This window comes from Odocoileus virginianus, unplaced genomic scaffold (genome assembly GCF_023699985.2).
Source record: "Odocoileus virginianus isolate 20LAN1187 ecotype Illinois unplaced genomic scaffold, Ovbor_1.2 Unplaced_Contig_2, whole genome shotgun sequence".
NCBI lineage: Eukaryota > Metazoa > Chordata > Mammalia > Artiodactyla > Cervidae > Odocoileus > Odocoileus virginianus.
The window spans coordinates 3,190,833-3,208,773 of NW_027224319.1; the positions used below are offsets into that span (position 1 = coordinate 3,190,833).

General features: G+C 46.0%; 1 protein-coding gene and 1 pseudogene across 4 annotated transcripts in view; both read left to right on the plus strand.

Annotated features, from left to right (window-relative positions):
* Nucleotides 1-17,941, plus strand: part of LARS2 (leucyl-tRNA synthetase 2, mitochondrial) — a 258,562-nt gene that overhangs the window by 162,624 nt on the left and 77,997 nt on the right. For 3 of the 4 annotated variants that reach the window (XM_070463340.1, XM_070463342.1, XM_070463339.1), the window contains one exon: nt 7,011-7,100. The exons of the other annotated variant lie outside the window; for it this stretch is intronic. In XM_070463340.1, coding sequence (XP_070319441.1) covers nt 7,011-7,100 — 90 coding nt within the window. The remainder of the gene's footprint in view (nt 1-7,010; nt 7,101-17,941) is intronic. 4 annotated transcript variants of the gene reach the window in all.
* LOC139033772 (microtubule-associated protein RP/EB family member 1 pseudogene) lies at nt 16,208-17,459 on the plus strand (annotated as a pseudogene).

Sequence of the window (17,941 nt, forward strand, 5' to 3'; positions counted from 1 at the left end):
TTCCTGACCCAGGATCGAACCTGCATCTCCTGCACTGCAGGAAGATTCTTTACCACTGAGCCTCCTGGGAACTGAGCGTTGTTATTCCTAAGAGAATATTCACCACGGTATTCCTTTATCTAGGAGTGCTCTGACCTGTTGCTTCTGCCTGATCTCCCCAGACCTCCTTGGAGCACACAGTTGAGTCAGTCCGGGCACAGCCTGGCTGTACTTACCAAGGTGCTGTCTTGCTGCCTGGTGCCCCTCTGAGCCCAGAGTCCTGGCTTCCAGTTGTTTCCGCCACCCAGAGCTGGGCTGCTTCGGGCGGGCCGCTCCCTCCCCACAAGGTGGGGCTTCCTCCTGTAAAGCGGCTCTCACGTCCCTGCTTCGCAGCTGCAGCCAACGTGGGACAGGAGAGGGGGGCGGAGAGCGGGGGGAGCAGTTTGGGAGCGCGGAGTACCAGTGTGTCTAATGCCCTCACGCGGCCTGTTTCTTGCTAATGAAGACTCCCAGTCGGGGCTGAGTGAGCGCTCCGCCTCTGCTTTCTCTGCCCCTGTCCTGCCTAAAGACCCTTCAGGAGCCTCCAAGTGAGAAGTTGGCCATCCTCCTCCCTCCTTTTCCTGTGAAGCCGCAGGGGAGGGCCAGCCCACTCTTGTGGGTGTCCTGCAGCTTCCCTTCCAGAGCCACGTCTCCTCTGGGAAGAAGGCTGAGCTGTCAGACAGTCAGGTTTTTTTTTTTTTTTTTTAATTAGTTGGAGGCTAATTACTTTACAATATTGTAGTGGTTTTTGTCATACATTGACATGAATCAGCCATGGATATACTTCAGTCAGGTATTTTTAAACAGCTGATCACAGAGCACAGGTAGTTACCTAACCAGGCTTCTGTGTCTGTTACATGGAGGTGGGCTTCAGGTGATTATTTCTTGGTGTTTTCTTCTGTTTGTTTTGTGAAGGCAGAGTAGAGATTGACCGCAAGGATGAAGAGAATCTGTGTTGGGGCCGGGCTGCAGAACACAGGGAGGATTTGAATCCAGGCAGGCTCCTAGGGAGACCCTTCTTAACACAGGACACTGTTTGCGGCTGGGGAGGGGCTTGTTAGAAATCTCATATGGACTAAATTGTGCCCTTAGCTTCTGTCAAAGACCAGTTCATTGAATTCAGTTCATGATGACTCCAGGGCAGGACAGGGCCCTGTCACTCAGGCAGTGTCTGGGAGGGGGATGTATTTGGAAAGAACCTCTTTGCGGTAGTTCTCAGCCCTGGCAGCACATGAAGTTTCTGGGGGTGTGGTGAGACCCAGGCCCCAGTAACCTCTAAAGTTCCTCTTCAAGGTGCAACCAAGTTTGAGAGCCAGCACTAAGTTTAGAGGACTCTGCGTGGGGTGGCCATACACGTCCACTTTCGGCAGATTTTTCTCGTAAGCACCCCCCACCCCCACCCCTCCTTCTTCCAACTCAGCAGGCGCCCCGAGCTGTGGATGGGAACCTTGAACCACCACCAGCAAGGAGCATCTGATGCAGGGTATATATTTATTCCTGAGTGGCACAGTATGAATCCTGAGGCTGATTTCCCTAGCCTTTAAGCTGTGCTGGGCTTTCACAACCCCTCCGCTTCAGAACGTGAACACGTGGGAAGGAATAAAAGGCAAGGCCATTACCACCCATTTCCTTTTGATCCGTTGCAGTAAAGAGCAAGTGACAGAAATGCACAGAAGAGGAATGTGACTACCCACATCTCCTCTGTTTACAGGGTTGGTTGTTTTGGAGGCAGAAGGCTCTGGTGAGAGTGAGAAGCAGGAAGATGATGCCTTGTCGCCAGAAACTCTGACGCCTGGCAGTTGCTCACCCTTCTTACTGTGTTTACTTTCCCGTGTATGGGGACGTCCAATGACTGACTTAATGAACATGTTGCCTCTGGTTTGGTCTATTTCATTTTCTCAAATCCTGAGAGCTGACCTAAACTCTGTGAGGTTTGCAATGCAAATTACATGCACGGTGGCCTCGAGTGACGTTAGTAGTTCTGTGATCTGGAACCCATCACTGTCAAAAGTGCAGTGGGATCAAGAGACACAGACCCTGACTGAGTCCTGCCCAAGCTGAAGGGGGTTCAGAGGCGACCTCTCTGCCTCCCCTTGAGGCGGGCGTTGCCGCCGGAGGCGGCTGGGAGCAATCTTGTGTGGATTTCCCTGCCTGGGTCCCGTGGTTCGGTCTCTCCTTCACGAACACAATCTCTTTTCAGTCCGAAAGCCAGTGTCTGGTACAGGATGGTGAGCGCAGATCCTTCTGACCCAAGCCCACCGCTCTCCCTCCCCCGCCGTCCAGCAGCCCCCTGAGGGCATCAGCCGCCTCTGAGAGGGGTGTGGTGACCGAGCCGACCTCGCTCCTTGATGCCACACTCTGAATCGAGCAGGAGCAGCACCGTCGACCCCTCACTTGTGCCCGGCGTCTGCCTCACACGTATCACCGCGTTTGTCCCGAGGCCCCTCTCCCCTGGACACGGGCACCTGACTGTGGCCACGTGCTGATGGTGGTGCAAGGACTGGAACCCCGACACACGGCTGCCAAGTGGGTTGTCTTTCCCCTGGCTCACTCTCTCTCTCCCTCTTTCCCTGGAGCAAGGAAGGTCAGCCTGAGGTCCACAGGAGCCGGTCACCCTCACAGACCAAGCACTGTTTTCCTCTCCAAAAAGGTCAGCTGGGCCTCTGGGACTCGGGCTTCTCCGGCCCTTGTCGAGTCACTCTGTGCAGGGCGGTCCCGGCAAGGCCGGCTGGGTTATTGATCTGTGCAGTCACTGAGGTGTGGGTGACCAGCCTCAAGGGAGGACGTTTTGATCCTCGCTCGTGTTGAGGGAGTGTCACTTTCTCCTCTGGGCCTCGAGTTTGGCCGTGAATGTGCAAAATATTTCTAATGCTAAAAGCCAGGTATCGCTGAATGTAAAAACTGCAGTGTGGCGGAATGAGACTTGTTGAAATTCTAGATGCATAGATTTGGTCTCTTGGCAGTTGGATTGCACTTTGCAGAGCCCAGGGGGTTATAAAAGTTGACATCTTTATATAGATATATGTGGAGTATGGCTGAATTGCCATTGCTTCTGGAGCTATAACTTTGAATTGCCTGACTTTTTGTTCTAAAAACAAGGGTGTTTTGCATGGGAGTGGGCTTATTCGGAAAGCAGAGCAAGAAAGGCACAGGAGAGAGAAGGGACTTGGGACACAGGGAACAGCCCTCGGGTGAGGGCCCCGGTGGCCTCGCAGAGAAGTCTTATTTCTGAGCTGACACCATCCACAGCTCAGGGACAAGAACCCCTGCCCCCAGACAGAAGCTCCCCTTTGGAGGACAGGCAGGGCTGGGCCTGGACATTTGGGTGCTGTGGGCTGGAGTCCAGCGGGTGACCTTTAAACATCTGTCCGTTTGACATCTCTTTCACAGGTGGGGAGGAACTGATGTTGCATCAAGAACAACCGTGTGCCTCTCTAACTTCAAAGTGGGAAATTTATTACATGAATTTTTTACCGATTTTCCCAAGTCAGACAGCTACTCTGAGGCATATTGAATGATTTAAATTTTAGATGGTAAAGTCAGTCACTCTTTCCCCGTGAGTAGCATCATGCACACCTAACAGTTTCAGAGCCGTGTCTGCCGGCTCCCCACACTTGCCAGGCCTCCCCTCTGCCTGGGCTCAGCGTTGGCGGAAGGACCGGCGGCCACAGCGAGCAGCACCCCCACCTGCGCTGCGTCATGTGCTCAGGGAGATGGGGTCAGCCCCACGGGCGAGTTCCCTAAGCTAGCTTAGTCCTGTTTCTGCTTTTGCCAGGGACATCTGATCGCTTTTATGGACCACCCTCTAGAGAACTGCTTGCTCATTCCTCTTAATCCGTCTATGGTTGCAGACTCAAGCTAAGATCGAAATTCTTCAAGTAGGGTTTCTCACCTTGGCGTTATTGACGTTTGGGGCTGGATAATTTTTTATTCAAGGTGCTGTCTTGTGCTCTGTAGGGTTTCAGCAGCATCCCTGGCCTCCACCCAGTAGATGCCGTTAAGATGTCCCCCAGCCCTAGCCCCGTCACAGTTGTCACATGCTGCCTGTCTCCAGTCATTACCTGGGGAGCAGAAGTGTCCCCATTGAGACTCGCTGCTCCAGGAAGAGGCAGGAAGCCTTTTCACATCTCTGTGGACGCGGACCCCCCCCAGAAGACCTTCGTCTGCAGGGCTGGGTTTCAAATAACTAGTTCCCAAAACGTGGGAAAGGAGTCTCATTTTCTAGCCAGTTGACTACAGTTAAAGCTTATAAGCAGTTTAATTTCAGAAAGGTACCTTTAATGATTTTTGCTGGGATGAGGCATTGGAAGACTGGAAGCAGCTGTTTGGATTTTCTTGGCTTTTTGTTCCCTTCAAGTCAGCAGAGCAGAGGGACGGAGGTTCCGGAAAGGTTCTTTGTTTCAGGAAATGCATTTCCAAGCAGGTCTCCCCCGGCCACCACACTTAGTGTGGTTCCTGTGAGACTGGACGTCTGCCCGGGCATTTCTTCATGGAGTGGCAGTACTGAGGGGCATGCCGGGCCCTGTGTGCAGCAGGTGGAAATCAGTGGGCAGGGGCGATGTTCCTGTCCCCAGGACGTCCCCAGCCTCCTCTAGGCAGGAGGCGCCAACATCTCCGGAGGGGAGACAGTGCCAGTGAGGCAGCCCTGTGTTGAAGCAGTTCTGCTGGGGTTAGAATGTCCATCCTGGAGCCATGGTTTTCAGGCTGTACTATTAGCAGCGGATGTGATTTTTTATCTTCAAATTTTTTTTTTCTTTAAATGACATGTTTTGTAGAAATGCAATATATATGAAACAGGCAGAAGGCAGAATGAAAGCTTGAAGGCAGAAGAGAAGGAGGGGTCCATACCTCCTACCCCCTGTCTCACCTGGGAGCTGACACTTCCCAAGACAATGCAGTTTGCATCACCCATCTGACTGAAAGTAGCCTAATATTTGGTTGGATAATGATCTTTCCCCCCCACCCCTGACTGGTTCTATCATCTTTTTTTTCTATTTTAGATAAAAGCAGTTTTCCAAACCACAAACCTAAGAGAAGATTATCATGCTGTTCCATGGCTATGTAATTTTTACTCTCTGTCTATGAAAGCAGATCCAGGGGCCAAGGAAATATATATGTATATACATGCCTACATACACATATTCATTAGGAGTATTTTGATATTTTGAAAAACTTAAATATATAGAAAAACAGAGAAACGAGCCCAGTCACTAGATTTAACAGTTGTCATTATTTTGTCGTGTTTGCTTCACCTGTTTCTTTAGACCTCCCTCTAATGGATAACAATTTTAAAAAGCATATCTACCGTAACAAGATCTGGGACTTTTCCCACCACCTTTCCCCTTACCCCCACCCTGTTTCCTATTCCAGTTCATCTTGAGGACCTGTGTAATTTGAGTTCAGTTTATGAAACTTCGATGAGGGATACAAATTTAATCTGACATTCCTATGTCTATTTAGTTTCGTTCAGCATCAATTTGGGGGTGCCTTGCTATTTTGAGACCTGAGCATACATGATGAGCAAAATGAACCAGACCAAACATAGCCCCTGCCCTGGGTTTTGTTAGAAATGGAAGTTCTTAAGTTGCTTATCAGGAAAATGAGTTCTGCCCCAAACTTGCGGGGGTGGGGGAGGGCTGGCTGGTGAGGAAAATATGATGGGATGAGGATGAATTTGGAGGTTTGGGGGAGTGAACCCACCCACAGTGTGCTGGTCTGGTTCTTGTGGCACTGAAGTACTTTGTGTCCCATGCTCTTCAGACTCGATGTCCATGGTGCCTCGGGAGCTGGTGTGGCCTGTGTGTGCTCCTGGCTCTGGCGTTGGCAGGGGTGAGCTACAGTGTGGGCAGAGTTGTTAGACTAGCTGGCTATTCACTCCCTGCCTTGTAGGGGCGAGTGGAACCTGTGATCAGGGTTATTTGTTTCCTGGTGGTTATTACTCTGCTATTGTTACAAAACAACGTTAAAAAGGACCCAGGAATCTTCCATGAGGAACATCACCCATGGGGGACAGCAGGAGTTTACCTGCCAGCTTGCTCAGTTCCTGCCACCCTTACCCTCATCTGGAGAAAGACTGGATCAATTGCTCTTTTGATAGAAGTATGCCTTCTGTCAGTCGTCCATGACAAATGAACCATCTGAAATGTCCCCTGCCCTACATCCATTTCTCTGTTAGCTCTCCTTTGCAGTGAAACAAGACCTCTAGGAGGGAAACAGTGTGACAGTGTGAGGTTTTTATGCTTATGACTTCCTCAACTGCAAACCTTATTGGTTAATTAATTAATTAAACCTTATCAGCTGGTTAATTAACAACCTGATTTTACAGATTCTATAGCACATATGTTCTCAGGACAGAAAATACATTTTGGGAACATTCGATTTAAGCTTGGAAATACAAACCAGGTGGTTTTTCACTAAGTTTATTAACAGTATTTGATAACGTTTCTAATGGGCCTTCCTAAGTAGAGTCCAGCGTGATTCACATAATGGGATAAATGGAATATAATGAGTCTAAAAGAGCTATCAAGCCCCAGGTGTATCTAGAAACACGGGTTTGTTTTCCAGTGAGGATCATACCGAAGCTAGCAAATATTCCTCTTGAATTTTGTGATTGCTTCCAAAATGAACTACATTTATGAATTAGCTCCATGGCCCCCAAATATGTTTATACTGACAGAAAGGGAGTACTCAAGTCTGTACAGTGTAATTCAGCTGTTACTTGCATGCATGGGGCCATGCAGAAGACTTAAATCAAGTTTCTCATCATTAAACAGGCCCTGGGAAAGGTTGCTTAGGAGGTTGGCATTTCAATAACATCTCTCTTCCTAGAATAAATTGCTTCTTCCCTTACTTCACAAATTGATAAAAATACTATAGATTAATAAATATTTTTGCAGAGTGATTGCTTTTCAAAATTGAATTCAAAGGTGATCCATATGTTGGGAGAGGGAATGTTTACAGTGGCCCATACATAATTTTACCCTCTTTGGCAGGAAATAACGACGTGTTTACCAGATTACTACAAATGGACTCAGTATCTCTTTATTAAACTCTATGAAGCTGGACTGGCCTATCAAAAGGAGGTAAGTTAAAGTTTGTTGTTGTTATTGTTTAGTTACTAAGTTGTGTCCGATCCATTTGTGACCCCATGGACTATAGCCCACCAGGCTCCTCTGTCCATGGGATTTCCCAGGCAAGAATACTGAAGTGAGTTGCCATTTCCTCCTCCAGGGGATCTTTCCCACGAAGAAATTGAACCTGCGTCTCCTCCATCTCCTGCATTGGCAAATGGATTCTTTACCATGAGCCACCCAGAAACCCCATGATAAGATAAGCCTTAGATGGTGGGAAGTGAGAGAAATAGTATCCTCGTGTGGCCTAGAACTGCAGTGTCCAGTATGATGATGGCTATTAGCTGCACATGGTTATTGAAATTTAAAGTAATTAAGATTGAAAAATTGATGCTTTTAAACTGTGGTGTTGGAGAAGACTCTTGAGAGTCCCTTGGACTGCAAGGAGATCCAACCAGTCCATCCTAAAGAAGATCAGTCCTGGGTGTTCATTGGAAGGACTGATGCTGAAGCTGAAACTCCAATACTTTGGCCACCTGATGCGAAGAGCTGACTCATTTGAAAAGACCCTGATGCTGGGAAATATTGAAGGCAGGAGGAGAAGGGGACAACAGAGGATAAGATGGTTGGATGGCATCATCGACTCAATGGACATGGGTTTGGGTGGACTCCGGGAGTTGGTGATGGACAGGGAGGCCTGGCGTGCTGAGGTTCATGGGGTCACAAAGAGTTGGACACAACTTAGCAACTGAACTGAACTGAAGATTAAAACAGTATTAAAAATTCAGGTCACATACAAGTCACATTCAGATGCTGGTAGCTAGTGCTGGACAGTCTAGATAGAAAACATTCCCATCATCACAGAATATGCTTTTAATCATTATGGTTTTTATGGGATTTTTTGTTCAGTTTTCTCTCCTTTTCTTTCTTCTTTTAAAAAGTATTTTGTTTTTAACTGATGGACAATTGCTTTACAGTATTGTGTTGGTTTCTACCAAACAGCAACATGAGTCAGCCATAGGTTTACCCCTCCCACTTGAACACCCCTCCCACCTCCCCCTCCATCCCACCCCTCTAGGTTGTTATGGAGCCCCAGTTTGAGTTCCCTGAGTCATAGAGCAAATTCCCGTTGGCTGTCTGTCTTACATGTGGTAATGTATGTTTCCATGTTACGCTCTTCATACCTCCTACCCTCTCCTTCCTCCCCGCTCAGCCTTGTTCCTAAGTCTGTTCTCTATGTCTGTGTCTCCATTGCTGCCCTGCAAATAGGTTCATCAGTACCGTCTTTCTAGATTCCATATATAATGCATTAGGATGCGATATTTATTTTTCTCTTTCTGACTCACTTCACTCTGCATGACAGATTCTGTGTTCATCCACCTCATTAGGACTGACTCAAATGTGTTCCTTTTTATGGCTGAAAAAATTTCATTGTATACATGTACCACCGCTTCTTTATCCGTTCATCTGTCGATGGACGTCTAAGTTACTTCCATGTCCTAGCTGTTGTAAATAGAGCTGCAATGAACATTGAGATACACGTGTCTTTTTCAGTTGCGGTTTCCTCAGGGTGTATGCCTAGTAGTGGGATTCCTGGGTCATATGGTAGTTTTATTCCTAGTTTTTAAGGAATCTCCATACTGTTCTCCATAGTGCCTGTATCAATTTCGTTATGTTTTCAATTAAAAAAATTTTAGAATCAGTATAGCGACTCATGGAGAAGGCTCAGTTTAGAATATCAGGATAACATGAATTTTCTTAAACCCTGACAACATAAAAAGGAATCTAGCTAACAAAAATCAGGAGGTGGAATTGGGGAAGAGAAGTAGAAGCAAGTGAGAGATGATCCCTACATACTTCATAACAAGGAGCCATAGAAGGAGAATTAGAGATTTATGTCTGGTTTTTTTTAAGTTGAAATGTAGCTATTAAAGCTAAGGATAAAGGTTGCAGAAACTAGAAGAGGAGTCTTGTGCGAGAAAGGCTGTATGACCACGCTCAGTATCTCATATTACATGGCAGAGGGCCAGCAGAATCATCTAAAGATAGTAATCAAACTTAAAGTGGTACAGTTTTATTACATAAAGTTATAATGGCAAATACCAGAAGAACTAATAAACTAAGCCTGTTAATAGAGGAGTATTTTAATAATCACTTCAGATAATTATGAATGTCCTCCTTTAATGCAATACCAAAACTCAGCAAGTGGTGGGTTCTTAAAGGTTAGTTGCAATGTTGAATCTAAATATCACTGAGCTTTTTGCACCCTTGTTATATTAAGATTTTTTTTTGGTCTATTTTACCCTTTGAATGAATGTTTTACCCTTGTGTTATGATTATTATGAATATAGTTTTGACCTGCCAACCCCTTGTAGTGGTCTCTGGGACTCCAGAGGTTTATGAACCACACTGAGAACCTCTGTACAAAGTATACAATCCCTAACCCACTCTCATCTTTAAACTGAGGATATTTTTAAAATATTGGTTGTTTAAAATACAGTGTTGTTAATCTTTTTTTTTTAAGTATTCAGTCCCCATTAACATTTAGGATACATTGAAAGTGAGAACTTTGTGGAGTCAAGTCATACTAATTTTTAACCACTGTAGACCCTCTTGGGTCAGTTTAATTTCTTAACACACCATAGCTGTTCCTATGCCCAGAAGCTGGTTAGGTGAAGAGTGGTGAGAGACAGAAGTACCTGTCCAAGGTGCTGACTTCAACAGACCATGTTGTTGTTGTGTTGGACATATTGTTGTGTTGTTAAAGAATAATTTTCAAAAGTTAAAAACATGACTCCCATACAAATATAAAATGAACATGTGTCAAAGATTTTATTCAGCTCACTCATTAACAAGAGAACCAGCTGTATGTTAAGACTGGTTCAAATGAGATGTCAAGGAAGGACAATTTATAGAGTCCGATCCATGTGAAATGTATTTGCTGATAGAATCAAAACTGCTTAGTGACCTGCAAGGCATAAACCTAGTTTTGGGGAGTCTTCTCTGTGAGTCAGAAGCCATTTGCATCGTCATGGTGAGAGAGTCATTTGTGTCGCTCTCAGCTTTTGTGTTGCTCTGCGTTGTCTGTAAGTTAACCCCTTCTTTGGCACCCTAGCAGAGTTGTTTTGGGTTGGCCAAAGCATTCATTCATGTTTTTCCATACCATCTTATGGAAAAACCCAAGTGAATTTTTTGGCCAACCCAATAAAATAACAGTGAAGAGGGAGTCAGACAAAGGTAAACATCCCTAGAAAATCAGATAATCCCTGGGGGATGTGGCTCTGCTAGCCAATTCCAGCTTGCCTTGAAGAAGCAACCCCTTTCCCTGTTTTTTGAGTTTGGAATAATTTTTCTGAACAGCATTATTCAAAATTCAGGAGCAAAAGGGTCAGAAGGAAATTGGTGGGAAAATTATCAGCTTCCCACTCTCATCAGCAGATTCGGTGCTAACCGCGCAGCCTGGCAGACTCCTTCCCAGAAGAGCCTCCCTGCTCAGGTGGATCAGAATTGTTCGCCAGACGGGTTCCCGTCTGGAATCACTCATGGGTCCGGGCAGAGGGATTATGAGATAACAAGCCACATTGTGTATCCCAAGTGATAGCAGGAAGGACAGACTGAAACCAAAGTTACTGGCACACGAAGAAGCCACAGCGAGGCAGAGGCCACCCTGCAGATGGGACACGGGTGTGACTGCCCCTTGGAGCGTGAGCGGTGGCACGCGGCGTCGGCTAGGTTAGCCAGTGCCAGCTGCCCTCAGCTGCTGTTACTCTTCACGTGGATGAGACGTGAAAGAGCTGGCACGTTAATAGAGCAGTGTAAACAGTCCTTGCACGGAGCCCTTGGCTGTGTGATAGCCCTTTATGAGACGCTTGATTTTTTGTGTCTGTGTGGTGTATAGTTAAGCTGACTCTGAATATACTGAATATTTACTGTAATGTTCCTTCATAGGCCACTTGCTTTGCTCTTTGTTAGTGCTGCTTCAGTTCTAAGTACATCAAACCCGAGTAGGAAGCTTAACCCCTTCAATATTGGGTTGGAGCCAAAGCCAGTCATAAGCACCGCCTCAGGAGCTGAGTAACTTTTCTAAACATGGAAGGGCTTCCAGGAGGTCCCCCGCTGCACGAGCACCAGCGTGCTCCTGGGTCCGGATATCTCTCTTCTCCCCAGTTGTTTCCGAGTCAGTGTGACACGCACGCACACCCCTCTAATTGCGCACCCCTGGGAATTCGGTCCAGTCTCCCCTCTGACTCCTTCTCTCATGGAAACAGCCTATATTCCTTTCCTGATGCTGCTGCTGTAACAAATTACCACAAACTGGGTCGCTTAGAACAACACAGATTCATTGTTTCACAGTTCTGAGGTCAGAAGTCCATAAAATAGGTCTCACTGGGACACAAATCAAGATGTCAGAGCTGCCTTCTTTCTGAAGGCACAGAGGAAAATCTCTTCCTTGCCTCATCCAGCTTCTGGAGGCTGCTCCCATCCTCGACTTTGGACCCCTCTCCATCCTCAGAACCAGAGTGTCTGAAAATCTCTCTGCTGTGCTTCCATCGTCATATCTTCGCAGACTCTGACTCTGACTCTTCTGCCTTCTTCTTTCTCCTATAAGAGCTTTTTTTCATTACTTTGGGCCCATCTGGTTAATCCAGGTTAATCCCCCCATCTCCAAATCCTTCATTAATCGTATATCTTCAAAGATCCCTTTGCCATGTAGGTAACACACTCACCGGTTGCAAGTGACACGGGCATCCAGGTTCTGGGTGACATAGGACACGGACATCTTTGGGGTGCGCTTGTTCTGTCTACCACAAGCCTCTTCTCCCCACCTCAGAGGGTCATTATGAGGATTAAACTGGTGAATGCTTGTGGGCAGGCTGGGATGGTGCCTGGCACAGAGTACCTCCTTAATAAGTGCCCATCTGTGCGTGCCTGTAGTTACCTAGGGTCATTATGATATTTAAATTGGAAAAACAAAAAAGTTAAAAAATCCTGAAGCTTCCTGGCTCATTCTGAGGCAACCTGCACATGGAAAGGTATTACAGAAAAACAGTGTAGATTGTTTCATGGGTATTCATTTAGAAAGACAGTGTTTTTATTGCTGGTTGTTAGTTTAAATTTTTGGGTGTGTTCTTTTAAGTCACTTAAATGACATGATCTTAAAAAAAAATCATAAATAGAATGTAAACATACACACTTGGTACATTGTTTGAAGACCAGAGTTATCTCTAATCCAAGGTATTTTTCCCCAGCTAGATTTCCTTTTATTGGATAGCCATTTTCAAATTGGCTTTAAAACATAAAGCATACTGATACACTTAGGTTTCTATTCCTGGGGTTTATTTCAATATATAAGCTTTTGAAGTTAGCATAAGCAAGTTAATTTGATTTAAAAAAAAATTTCATATAGCATACTTTGTAAAGCATATTTGGCAAAAAAAAAAAATAATTCACATATTAATACTTTTCCTCTAATGGCATTGTCATAACCTTTCCTTTTTTTTTTTTAAATAAAGATAGCCTTAATCCTTAGATTCGGTTCCGCTATAAGTATAAATGGACATTTAGGGAGAGTATTTTAGCAGAGCGTTACAAAGCAGAGCTGGAGTCTAACTCTTGTTCTTAACAAGCACTGTCCATCAAAATGTTTATTTCCATTGCAGAAGCGAATCTGTTCTTGCTCTCACGGAACAAAAATATTTTCAGCCAAAAATATGATTATAGAGACTTCTTCTTGGGAGAACATTAAATATCACCTCTCTGGTTAAAAAAACAAAAATTCCGTGGATGTAGCTAGTAGAGAGAATAATGCCGTGTTCTACTTGGACGTTCTAGGGAACTGTGGAGCGCCACTTAATCTGTGAATTTGTCTTTGACTCTTGATTTCAGCAGCACCTGCTGCTAGTGCTAATTCACCAGCCTAAGCTACTTAAAGAAGCGTGGTGCACGAACAGGCAGCCTCACCCAGTCTTCCCCCCGGTGGCTTTGGAAGGTAGTGCAAGCAACAAGCGGCGGCCTTGGGATTTCCACCCCCCCACCTCCCACCCCATTCTGGACCGAGTCCAAATTCAAGCCCATTCTGGATGGAATAGAGCAAAATCGATTTTGAGAATTAGATCCTTTAATGAGATCTATGTGGTGTTCCTTAATTAAGTGAGCTTTTGTCAAGAAAAAAGCTAATAGTCCTTGAGAAAATCAATACCCTAAAGCATATCTCGCCAGCCTTTGGAAGCTGAAGCTGCATGGCAGGATACTCAGAAAAGGTCTCCAGTCACACGGAAGGAGAGCTCGAGGAGAAAGAAGCCAGGGAAATGATGGAGAGCAGCCCGAGCCTGAAGAGTGGTGCTGTGGCCAGGCAGGAGTCAAAGCATGCTGATGGAGGAGGTACTTCCGTTGGGACTGGCAGCCGGTGAAGAGGGTGAGGGCCAGGGAGGCAGGCGGAGAGAGGATCCAGAGGAAGGAGAGGATGAGAGGAGAAAGGACGAGCTTTGACACGGGAGGCCTGCTGGGGCGGTAGGCACCAGGGCGGCTGTGTCGCAGAGAAGAGGGCTGATAAACTCAAAATCAGGCTGATTCAATGCTATACATCACCATATTTAAAACAGACAGCTAGTGGGAAGCTGCTATATGACAGGGAGCTCAGCCCAGTGCTCTGTGACAACGTAGAAGCGTAGGACAGGAGCGGGGTGGGAAGGAGGTTCGAGAGGCAGGGGACACGTACTTAGGGCCGATTCACGTTGTCATACGGCAGAAACCAGCAACACTGTAAAGCAGTTATCCTCCAATTAAAACTAAATTTAAAAAATCATAATGAAATGGCCTTGAGAATCCCCAGTGGACCCCACGGTCTCCCATGACTCCAAGAGCCCAACAGCCAAGAAGGGGAGGGGAAGCAGGCGACAATGAATCGGCACCCACAGTCACGGTACAAGCTGGAATCTGTGAACACGGCTGCTTCTTGTGTAGAATCGTGGTGTGATGTGCATTTCTAAAATGCTTTCTGAAAGCTTCCCACAAATCCCTCAGACCGAAAAAATGTTAACCTTGGCATTTAAGCCTTGATCAACTTGGGGAAGTTCTTCAGGATGACGGCTCGTTCTGTGATGTTGCCGGATAACTTATGTTAGGAAGCAGTGGGCAAAACCAGCTAGAGTTCAGTGTTTTTGCAGGTGTTTTACCGATTTCAGTATTGATTTAAAGTTGACTGGAAAATACAGACATAGGTTGTATTTTGCTAATAAGACTAGTTGACTGTAAGGAGCGTGGAGTTAGCCTTGGAGGTGATAGAGATCATAATTAACCTGGGTAGTGACCACAGTCAATGAAGTCGTCCATAAACTGTATTCTGTGGAGCATAACTGTACTTGCTTAAAAATCACGGCATCCATCAAAGTAAGTGTTCAAAATGTGAAAACCCAGGAATGGCAGGTGAAAGAAGACAGCCCATGGCTTAAAGGGAAGCTATAGGTTAGAGACCGTTACGTAAGAGAGGAGACCCAGAGAAAGAGATCTGGAAGTCAGGTCCAGACCTTCAAGAGGCCATGGATGCTGCACACCCTGGGCCCTACAGGCCCTGAATTTTGACCACCTGTGGGTTTACCACCTGCAGAAAGGCCGAGACTGAACTCTGTAACTCTGTGCTTGAGATGGATCACGGTCCTGAGAAGAAACCAGACTGAGTACTTACAAGAATGCATCTTTTTTATATTATTATTATTTGGCTGCAGCAGATCTTAATTGAGGTATGTGGGATCTAGTTTCCTGACCAGAGACTGAACCCAGGCCCCCTGCATTGGGAGCACAGACTCTTAGCCACTGGACCACCAGGGATGTCCCTTTGATTTGAATGCATCTTTGATTGGAAACTTTATTTCCTTTTGTAATTTTCCTCTCTCCCATCAAGACTTTCACTGGGGAAAAATTGCTTTTGTGCTTTGCTTCTGTTTGTCTTTCATTTGACAGCAGGGTTTTGTTATAACGTGTAAACCTCTTAGGAACACACCTCCCTCATTGCGTTTTGTAACTTGGAGTCTGAGAGCTGCCAGGCTGTGTGGGAAATGTCGATGAGAAAATCAAGTCCTGTTCTGTTTTGCAATCCGCAGGGTTGAGTGTTTGCTTCTTCATGTCACCCGAGGTGTGCAGTGGGGACTGGAGGCAGAGGTGAAGGCATATAGGGCTTTTGTTCTCCCTTTCATATTTTGTACTGTTTCCCTTGTGCATTAGTTTTGGGTTTGGGGGGGGCAGGGGGCTCTTGAAGGAGCTGTCCTTGTTACTGAACAGTACTTGGCCCTCTCTTTATATCTTTTAAGTGGTATCCTTCCCCTCACCCCTAATACGGGAAATGATAATAGGTAAGTAAGCCACCCTTGGCTTATTCACCTCAAGTTTTTAGGTCTGCAGTCATTTGTCGTATATTTTATCTCTCTCTGTCTATGGATTCAAGGATTTGGGGGACTGTAGAAAGGGGGAGAAAAATCACTCTGTGCATGTCTTTTCCACTCCTACTCTATGCTTTACAGGTTTAAAATTTTCAGTGGGTATATTACTTTTTAGTTGTAAAATCACAACCCATAGAAGTTAGCCTCTCGTCCATTCCTCCTTTTTCTGTAATTTTTAGATAAGTCTTTGGATCAGTCAGGGTTCCAGCAGAAGAAAAGAGGGCCTCCCTGACAGCAGTCACTGAAGAAAATGGAAAGAAAAGACAGATTCTGTGCAGAGTTCGGGGAAGCCCACCATGGGTGGGTCAGCACCTGGCACTAGGAACAGAAGGAAGCCTTTGCCCACCTTGGGGGCAGGGGTGACATAGGGGAGCCATTCCTGGAACTGGGAGAGTGGTAGCTGGAGCAGTAGGAGAGGCCAGTCCGTGAGCCACGGGAGAAGGAGCTGGAGGCCTCTCACTGGTGGAACCCAGTCAGAGGGCAAGGGTCCAGGTTAATGTGGGCACAGGGGACAACTTCCACCACAGAACTTGGTGGAAAGAGGATTAGAGGGGCAAATGGGCAATATTCAGCACAATGTCTTATTAGAATCATTTATTAAAATTTTAAGACACATCGCGCGGGCGGGCGGGCGGGCGGGGTCAGGCGGTTTGAACGAGACGAAGACGGAGAGCCGGGTACGGGCAGCGGACGCGGTCCAACCGAGAGCCTGCTGTAGAAGATGGCAGTGAACGTGTACTCAACGTCGGTCACCAGCGATAACCTCAGTCGACATGACATGCTGGCCTGGATCAATGAGTCTCTGCAGTTGAATCTGACAAAGATTGAACAGTTGTGCTCAGGGGCTGCCTATTGTCAGTTTATGGACATGTTGTTCCCTGGCTCCATTGCCTTGAAGAAAGTGAAATTCCAAGCTAAGCTAGAACATGAATACATCCAGAACTTCAAAATACTGCAAGCAGGTTTTAAGAGGATGGGTGTTGACAAAATAATTCTGTGGACAAATTAGTAAAAGGAAAGTTTCAGGACAATTTTGAATTCGTTCAGTGGTTCAAGAAGTTTTTTGATGCAAACTATGATGGGAAAGAGTATGACCCTGTAGCTGCCAGACAAGGTCAAGAAACTGCAGTGGCCCCCTCCCTTGTTGCTCCCGCTCTGAACAAACCGAAGAAACCTCTCAGCTCTAGCAGTGCAGCTCCACAGAGGCCCATTGCAACACACAGAACTACTGCAACCCCCAAGGCTGGCCCAGGTGTGGTGCGGAAGAATCCTGGTGTAGGGAATGGAGATGACGAAGCAGCTGAGCTGATGCAGCAGGTCAGCGTATTGAAGCTTACTGTTGAAGACTTGGAGAAGGAGAGAGACTTCTATTTTGGAAAGCTGAGGAACATTGAGTTGATTTGCCAGGAGAACGAGGGGGAGAACAACCCTGTGCTGCAGAGGATCGTGGACATTCTCTACGCCACAGACCAAGGCTTCGTGATACCTGATGAAGGGGGCCCACAGGAGGAACAGGAAGACTATTAATAGCCTGGACCAGCCGAGCAACATCCGAATTCTTCACTCCAAATCATGTGCTTAACAGTAAAATACTCCCTTTTATTATTCTTAGATGACTCACTGTTTTCTTTTCATAAGCAAAAAGTACCTCTTCTAAAAGTGCACTTTGCAGGAGTTTCACTCCTTTTCCAATAAGTTTTGAGTTAGGAGCGTTTACCTGTAGCAGAGCAGTATTAACATCTAGTTGGTTCACCCAGGGAACAAAGAGGCTGACCATGGGGCTCACTTTGTGGATGCTGGTAGCACTGATAGCTGGAGAAGGTGGAGACCTCAGTAGAGAAATGTAAAGACTGATTTGAATTTTAAGTTAATGTGAAATCTTGGCAGAGAACGTTTTAATAAATAAATGCCTTAAGAGTATTTAAAAAAAAAAAAATTTTAAGACACAATATATATGTTGTTCTGCCCAAACACGTCTCTGTATTCATTGCCCTGTTTGTACTGAGTATACCTAAATGTCACAAAGGAGCGAATGCCCAGGATTCCCTGGTGGTCCCAATGCTGGGGGCCTGGGTTGTATCCCTGGTCAGGGACCTAGATCCTGCATGCCACAACTAAAGATCCTGCATGCCTCAACGATCCCACATGTGGCAACTAAAAGGTGGCACAGCCAAATAAAGAAATAAATAAATACAAATGCTGTTTTAAAAGGAGTGAATATAAATGGGAGGGGTATTTTAAATGAAACTAAAAATGGATTAGAACTCTATAGAGAGAAACTTCATCGTGGTTAAGACTATAGGTTCTATCAGACAAAGAAATCTATGGAGAAAGATCTCAGAATATTGTTACCTTTTGGGGGGCAGATGTTGATTGGGATTGAAGGCAGAACAGAATTTTCTCGGGTGCTGGGAATGC